The 8,630-nt window shown below is 48.4% G+C and overlaps 1 protein-coding gene across 1 annotated transcript in view; it reads right to left on the bottom strand.

Annotated features, from left to right (window-relative positions):
- Nucleotides 1-1,531: 1,531 nt before the first annotated feature.
- Nucleotides 1,532-8,630, bottom strand: part of LOC120396557 (solute carrier family 22 member 13-like) — a 33,270-nt gene continuing 26,171 nt past the window's right edge. The window contains exons 6-8 of the mRNA XM_039521516.1: nucleotides 7,517-7,611; nucleotides 3,006-3,215; nucleotides 1,532-1,893 (exon numbers count right to left, since the gene is read on the bottom strand). Of these exons, the coding sequence (XP_039377450.1) occupies nucleotides 1,776-1,893; nucleotides 3,006-3,215; nucleotides 7,517-7,611 (423 nt within the window). The 3' untranslated portion in view covers nucleotides 1,532-1,775. The remainder of the gene's footprint in view (nucleotides 1,894-3,005; nucleotides 3,216-7,516; nucleotides 7,612-8,630) is intronic.

Below are 8,630 nucleotides of genomic sequence, written 5' to 3'. Positions count from 1 at the left end.
AGAAGAGCAGGATGTGCCCCAGGAATGTGTCTAACAGGGTCTCAAGGCTGCAAACTCTGGGAAAAACCCACACCTGGTTAATCAATAATCAGAAGGAGCCTCTTGCTTGAGCATTGAAACGACTTGCTTAACAAGTTTTCTTTAAGGAACATGGCATTCTATTACTAATGTATAAATAAGAGGGGAGAGTTTGAGGCAGTGGGACTCTTCGGGACTGGACTCTCCCTCTGGATGCATCTTGTGTTCCCCACTGGCCCACAGACAGGCTGCCGCTGTGTCACTCGAGAGCCACACTCAGCTTCGGTAGTTAGCGAGGGTTGGGGGTGTGTTACTAACCTGTTGTGGACGTGTGTAAGTGCTTGAGACTATTAAAGTTTAGCTTGAAGTGAAAGGACTCGTGTTGTCCTGTCTGTGCCAGCCATCTATCGGTCGGACGACCGTGTCTCCCCTGATTTATTTCCTGACACCACCTCGCACAGAGTAAAGTTACCAAGAGCTTTGGGTTGAAAGAACCCCGGGTAACATTTGTAACCAAGGCAAAAGATGATCACAAGCCATTAGAAAACATTGTGATGGGGTGGCCAGGGCCGTCGCTAGGGGGGTGCAGGGCCTGGGACATGGGCACTGAGTTTCTAATCTGTTGGGAGGTGAGGTGCTCCCCCTGGCTCCACCCAGGCCCCAGCCCCACTCAACCCTTTCCCCCAAGGCCCCACCCCTTCCCTGCCTCTTCCCCACCCAGTTCCGCCCCCTCCCCTGAGCACACACTGGCCTCACTCCGCTCCCCTTCCCCCACAGCACCTCCTGACACTGCGAAACATCTGATCCGTGGCAGGCAGTAGGCGCTGATCGACGGGGTCCACCGGCAGGCAGGAGGGGCTGGGAGGAGGGGGAGGTTCTGGGGGGGCTCCTCCTCACCCCCCTCACCTGCTGCTCGACTCCCCATTCGCCACCTCACCCTGCTCGCCTGCCCACCTCCCAGCCCGTGGGGCCCGGGGCGGTCGCCCCAATTCACCGTACCCAAGGGGGTGACATAAGAAGGTGAATAGACCATCTGCCAAATCATCCCTAGAGCAGGTACTATCTGTATAGTCTCTGCTAAGAGCAGTCAGACTGCAAAAGGCCCATCAGTCTTCTTGGATGGACAAATTAAACAGGCCCTCCAGAACGCAAAGGATTCTCCACAGGTTTTCATTGTATTCACTAAGCACAGCTATGCCCCATTAGGGATGCCAGCCCATTGCTTGCTGTATCTGCAGCAAAACCCGACTAGACTTTTCTTTCTTGGGTAAAAGGTACAGGGGTGTGAAGTGAGGGTAGATAAGGGAGATAATTTGAGATGAAAAGGGTTGTTAGCTATCTAGTGTAATCTATCCATGGGATTGTTTTCTCGGGTTGTATCCAGTCTACCTTTATATATTGCACGATTCATTTTCTTTGCAAGGCTATTCCACCATCTAATAGAACTCACACTGGGGAAAGTTTCCAAACATGGCGGGAAGCGAGGAAAGAAAAGATGTTTATTGTGTCCTAATTTCAGATTTGTATCTTAAATTCATAGCTCCAGTTTTCTCCCAGCCAGGCTGTTATATCGAACACTCACTGACCAGAGCAGGAGTGACTAACTGCAGTACTTACTGGGAAGCACTAAGAGGGAGCTTAGGGAAGGCAGATCAGACAGAGGAGAAGAAGAGCTGGCAGGGGGCTGGTCTACTTGGGGAGTTAGTGCAAATGAAGAACCCAAGCTGAATCCACCGACGGCTTGCAGTCCTTGTTCCTCAGCGTCTTATGGCTGGCTTAACTAGAAGTGCATGCTCCTGGGTCCAAACCTTTTGGCTGTCTTCTTTTAGTTTCAAGTCTCCAATTTCATAGCTATCGTTGACATTTTCACAGGCCCTAATGAAAGGGAATATGGTTAGGTACAGGAAAAGGACACTTTTCGAAATTGCAGCAGCCGTTCCCGCTTTGCCACTGGTTTGCCATGGAACCATGGCCATTTTCCCCATAGCTGGAAGGTGCTTGGTCCTGCTATGAAGGCAGGGGGCTGGACTCAAGGTCACTTCCAGTTCTATGAGACAGGCATATCTCCATATTACTTGACAAAGCCCTGGCTGGGATGATTTAGTTGGGATTGGTCCTGCTTTGAGCTAGATGACCTCCTGAGGTCCCTTCCAACCCTGATATGATTCTATGATTGCCCAGCTCACATTCCCCTTGCCTCAAACACAGACACTTCCCTGAGCCAGAGAGCATATATATTTTCCCACAGTTCTTCTGCTGCTCTCTTCAGCACCTTCCAACCCACAGAAGCGCCTCAATTTCATCCCTTCTCCCTTCCCTGAACAAAATCACAGCCCCCTTCAACCTGCTGGACCCCACCTGCCACCACCAGAAGATGGTGCTCACCTCAGCAAGCAGGAAGCCTCATGCTCACAGCACATTGGCTGCGTTTCTGCCCCTACTTCCTCCCATGCGGTTACACTGGTCTCCATGGCAGTTGTTGCCAGTGCGCATTGACTCCCCCTCCAGCTCCCAGCCCGATGGCAGAGTTGGAAAAGGAATGGGAGCGGATTCCAGATGGGGCAAATCAAGACGCACTTTGCACAAGAGAGCTAATCAGGCATGTGGGGGGCACATGTGTTTCCCCAAATCCTAGGAAGTTAGTGCCCGGATGAGAGGCACATAAGGATTGGCATTTCCCTACAGGTTGGCCTCCCCGTTTTCTACAACACCTGACTCCCCTCCGCACCCCCACAATCAGATTGCTTAGCCTTTTCCTTTCAGAATCAAGCCACCCGCTAGCATGAGTATTGACAGTGCAGGTGGGAGGTGGGCGAGTGGTGCATTTAATTCACGGATGGGTCTGGCAGCTCAGCTGGGGATAGCTTTTGTCTCAGTTGCCTGAATACCGCTGAAGAGGAAAGCAAAAGACACCACCACCACCACTTAGCAACATGTGAAAAGGCGAGGGGGATGGGAAACGCTGCAAATGCATTTTGAGGACTTACCGCTGGCTAGCCACAGCTGCCTCTGTGTAATCCTGAAGCTCTTTGCCACACATCTCTGGAAGCAGGAAGCAGAGGATTCCTGCAGTCACTGGAGTGCTTCCAAATATCACCATGGAAATAGCGGGATGGTACTTGTCCAAGAGACCAACCAGAGGGGAGATGCTGCCACCCACACTGGATGACATTGAACACAACCCCACACCAGTCTGCCTAGTAAGAGAGCAAAACATGGAAGGTGTAAACAGCATGCATTAGAAGGTCTTTGCTTATGGGGTTGTCTCCAGTGGTCTAGATCCTTGTTCTGTTCTGCAGCGTGGCAGAATCCCAGTTCAAGCCCTGATCAGTGCCCTACTTCCCAGGACGTTAAGTGATGCTGGAAGTCAAATCAACAGCCTTTTGTCTTTAAATATCTGCAGAAATCTCCCATCTTTGCATTACCATCAGTAGGGGCAGTATTGTAGATAGGGCTCCAATGTTTGGAGAAGGCTGCTTAAAGTAACCACAGGGCTCAGTTCAGTGGGGTCTTGATCACTGACTGTAATTGATTATTGCTGGGAAAAAAACAGTGGCCAAAGGAAGGTGTTTTCCAAACAGGTTAACTTGATGAAACACAATCCATCAGTGGGTAGATGGGAGGAAAAAGCAACAACTAGTGGATTCTGGTTTAGAGGAAAATAGCCAGCCCAGCTCCATGCTCCCAGGCCTTGCTGCCTCTCAGACAGAAAGCGATGCAGGTGGTCACCCAGTCTGGCATCTTGTCTCAACTCAAAGCCATTAATACAGAGCAATACCAGTGAGGGAGGAAGACCCAGTGAGGGAGGTAATATCAAAATGGCTGCTACTGAGCCTGTACCACTGTAAGCAAATCTTCCAGCAGCTGTGAGGAACAGGGGAAGTGCTGAATATGCCTGGGAAAGGTTCAAATAGCAATTTGTGCTGTATATGTGTAAGCAGAGTCAGGATGAGCTCTACTCTGACATCTGGTGGTGAATTGTGGTGAGTTGTGGAAAAGAACTTCAGGGGCTGGTCTTGTTTGCATAGGCACACCCACCCTGCCTAGCATGAGCCCACAGCAGCCCAAATGGTCACTTTGGCTGCTGTGGGATCCCCAGTTTCTCTGTTATTGGGGCAGGAAGAATAAAGTGTTGTTACCCTGATTATGTGAATCAAGGCCAGTGGAACTGTTTTATGACCAAGGGACTCACCATCAACTAAGTAGCACTCGCTAGACAAGGGACATGGGTTCCAAAACCCAGTGAATTGAGAGAGGCTGGTGACAGGTATTAGTACCTGATGGTATGGGCCCCCTTTGAGGGCCTGAAACACCAGTTGCACCTCTTCCTCTTTCCACTGTTGAATATCAGAGCTAATTTTGATTCTATTAAGAGTCTAGTTACAGGTTGCTGTGTTGAATTCACGTTGGGCCAATGGCACACCAGCACTGGGGTTCCCCTACTACAAGCTGAAATCACTAAAGAGCCAAGATCACTGAGTGCTGTGTTAACTAGTGGGGGAGCCTGAAGATATATTGCTAAGCGGCTGGCAGAGTGGAGCAGTTTGTGGGACGGTTGAAGTGGCCCATGGGACGGCAAGCAGAGCAGAGCAGAGCGGAGCAGTTTGCGGGATGGTTGGAGTGGCCCATGGGATGGCAAGTGGAGTGAAGCGGTGCAGAGTGGGGCAGTTCGTGGGATGGCTGGAGCGGCTCACAGGACGGCTGGTGGAGTGGAGCGGCTCGTAGTGAAGGCTGCAGCAGAACCCCACAGAGAGGTGGGGCAGTCGGCCTTGGACCACGTAAGGTGCCCCTTAACACCCTGTGTGCCCCTTTCTTCCCCCCACTCCCATTTCCATCTAGCTGCGGGAGGGGGGTTTAGAACTCCTCAGATAAAATTTTGAACTCTGGGGCTGCACTGACCAGGGACAGAGACTTTTGGAGTGTTGGACTTAAGACCCGAGGGGAAAAACTTACTTGGGGGTGGGTCTTTTGCTCACAGTTTGTGTTATGAATCCTGTTTGTGGTGTTTCCCCAACATAATGCCGCATTGTTTCTCTCCTTTATTAAAAGGATTTTGCTACACTTAGACTCCATGCTTGCGAGAGGGGAAGTATTGCCTCCTAGAAGTGCACAGGAGGGTGGTATGTAATTGTCCCAGGTCACTGGGTGGGGGCTCGAGCCGGTTTTGCATTGTGTTATTGAAACGGAACTCCTAGATACAGGGGCAGCTCTAGCGATTTCGCCGCCCCAAGCACGGCGGTACGCCGCGGGGGGCGCTCTGCCGGTCGCCGGTCCCGCAGCTCCGGTGGACCTCCCGCAGACGTGCCTGCGGAGGGTCTGCTGGTCCCGCGGCTCTGGTGGACCTCCCGCAGGCATGCCTGCGGATGCTCCACCGAAGCCGCGGGACCAGCAGACCCTCCGCAGGCATGCCCACGGGAGGTCCACCGGAGCCGCCTGCCGCCCTCCCGGCGACTGGCAGAGCGCCCCCCGCGGCTGTGCCACCATGCTTGGGGCGGCGAAATCGCTAGAGCCGCCCTTGTATCAAAAGGTTGCCCTGCTCTTAACAGTAGCAGGCCCAGAAGCCCTAGGTGTACACAATGCATTCCAGGTGGGGAAAGAGAGGAAAGCTTTGCAAAAATAAAGCAAATGTTGGAGCATCATTGTGTCATTAGAAAAAAAATGTTACTTGTGAAAGATATATGTTCAGAATGAGAACATAGAATGAAGGGAAACAATAGAGAGGTTTATTACAGACTTACAAACTGGTCTACCAATATGGAAAACTAAAAGATTCTCTCATTAAAGGCCAGAGTGTCCTGGAGTGTGTCCATGAACGGTCACTAAGGAAGATGAATCTGACACTAGAAAGGGCAATATGTTTATGCCAGACAGCAGAACAAATACAAACAAATACAAACCCTGGAGAAAGTCACAAAGCACATGACTCAGTAGCAGAGCTAAGCCAGGAAGGGAAAGGTTCACAGAAATTAAGAGAGAAAACAGGAAACAATGCCAACGATGTGGCAACCAGCATGACCATAGGAAATACCCAGCGTTTGGGCAAATATGTGGAAACTGTAATAAACCAACCATTGCGCTAAAGTGCGCAGAGAAGCAGGAAATTAAATGAAATGCAGAACGGGACTCCTCACGTGAAGAGGAAGACCTGTTCTTATGCATAATAAGGGTACACCAATTGTGGTTCCCTCTGTGATGAGAAGAAAAATATTGGAATGAATGCGTGAAGGGCACCTTGGGAAGACCAAATCAAAAAGGAGAGCAAAAGAGATTGTATTCTGGCCATAGATGAATAGCGACACCAAAGAAATAGTGAGCAAATGTGGAATGTGTCAGATGTACATAGACTCCCAGCAGAAAGAATCAATGATATTGCATAAGCAACTCACAGTTCATGGGACAAAGTCAGAATTCAATCTTCAGCGTGGGAAGACAGGCTCACTTGAAAATAATTCACAAACTGATCCTGTTATTGACAATGAGTCTGAACAGGGGTACATACAAGGACTGGAAGATTGTTGAAATGTTTCAGAGACTGATCGAGGGTTGTTCAGTCAGCTACTGTATTTGTTATAGGTTTTTTTAGTTTAATTTAATAGTGTTTTAGTTCCATTAAGAAATTTAGAAAGGGCTCTGAAAAAGGAAAGGGGTGCTATGGACTAAGGCCCCCCCGGAGTGCAGAGAGTGCATTCTTTCTGCAATCATTTGATCGTTTTTCTGTGAGGCATTGTATGCTGGGTAAGAGAAACATAGGAACACAGGTCAGGGCGAAGTCAGAGGCTGCAGCTAAAGAATAGTAGGAAATTTTGTTACCTAATGTCTATACATAGTGTCTGTGCTTAATAAAGGGTTTATCTAAAACTGTTCCACTTGTCCCTAAGATATCACTCTAGCCATATCTGCACTAGTGCTTTTAATAGATCCTTGCTATAGCCATATAGGCTTGAGCAGTGATTGTGGAGATCTCACAAGGAGAGCAGTAATCAGATGGGAGGCCGTTAAGGATAGTCCAGGGTCTACAGGAAATGGTTCTCTTGATATAGCAGGTGGCACTCTGAGTCATTGCCAAATCAATGACCTACCCTGACATTAGTACACGGCACTTCTACAGCCCCTTACAAACATTCATTTTCACCTATGCGAGGTGGGGTTACCCTCCACTTTAGAGATGGGGAACTGAGACAAAGAGAGGTTAAGTGACTTGCCCAAGGTCACACAGAGTCTGTGGCAAAGCTGGAAACTGAATCTAAATCTTTTGAGTCCCAATTCAGCATTATGATCACAAGGGCATCTTTCATCTTTATTACTCATGAAAAAAACATGTGGTGTTGTTTCGCAGAACAGTACATTTGCTCATTCATCTCTTAAGGGAGTAAGAAGATGACACACATTAATATGAAACCGAAGGCACATTAGGTGGCTTTACAAAATTTCGGTACACCAGATAGCCATGCCTTTTTTTTAAGGAGTTATAAAATGGAGAAATATTTGGAGGACTTACCAGGCATAACACATAATTAAAGTCGTTTTCCTCAAGCGCGGCTTCCTGAAGAGATCCAGGATATTTCCAGATTTGCTCTTTTTTTCAGGTGTCATCTTCAAAATTCACAAGCAAAAGGGTCAAAATATAAAAGAGAAGCCAATGGCTGGATCCAACTCCTACTGAAGCCAAAGGAAAGACTTCCAACAACCACAGGGAGAGGAGATTGGTACCAAGAGGGTTCTGGTGATGAGAGGCAGAGAACTGCAGCATGACATGCTGGATTCACATCACCAAAACCTTTTTTTTCTAAATGCCCCACTTTGGCCACTAACCGTTTTCCTTAGGATGAATATTCCTGACAAGATACTTTTGGGAAAATGTGGTAGAAATAATCACATCTAATAATAAATAATAATAATAATAAAGAGAAGAACTGAAACATCTAACAAACTCCATGGAACTTGAGCAAACTGATCTGTAAAAAAGCCAGTGTCTGATTTAAGACCCTATGTACAAGGTGGTTGTACCCCATAGATAGGTCAGAGAAAAAATTACAGACCGAGAGCGGCTGCAATGTTGTCCTTCTCTTTTTGTGAATGAGAGGGAGAGACCTCTGATCATTAGCCAATAGCCTAATGGGACTGACATAAAAAAAAAGTTCCAAAATGGAACAAAACACTAAAAGAGAACAGAGAGTTGAACCTGGTCTAACACATCCCACGTGAGTCCCCTGTCCACTGGGCTAAAAAGTCAGCCGCTCGCTGGCCAAACTAATATTGAATTATTTAATAGGAAGTGGAACAGCTCCAACAAGAGAAACTGAGTGCAACCCAGCCGAGAATAACCAGTAGCTGGTGATTATGTCATTGACTCACCTGGGATATGAGAGTTATCCAGGTTCCATTCCCTGCTCTGCCTGACTTGGGGCAAGGACCTGTACCCAGGTGAGTGCCCTAACCAGCAAACTATTCTGGGGTGTGTCTCTCTCTCTCTCACACACACACACACTCTGAACCTAAGGATCCTTCCCGTTTAAACTGACCTTTTTGTGCGAAATGTTTCGGTTTTAACCAATCAGTATTTTTCTGACCAAACCCCCCCCCCATCGAAAGATTCCTGAACAGCCCTAACT

The sequence above is a fragment of the Mauremys reevesii genome, linkage group 2 (genome assembly GCF_016161935.1).
Source record: "Mauremys reevesii isolate NIE-2019 linkage group 2, ASM1616193v1, whole genome shotgun sequence".
In the NCBI taxonomy this organism is placed as follows: domain Eukaryota; kingdom Metazoa; phylum Chordata; order Testudines; family Geoemydidae; genus Mauremys; species Mauremys reevesii.
The sequence above is the reverse complement of the archived record's forward strand: the minus strand, read 5'-3'. Positions and strand labels throughout refer to the sequence as shown.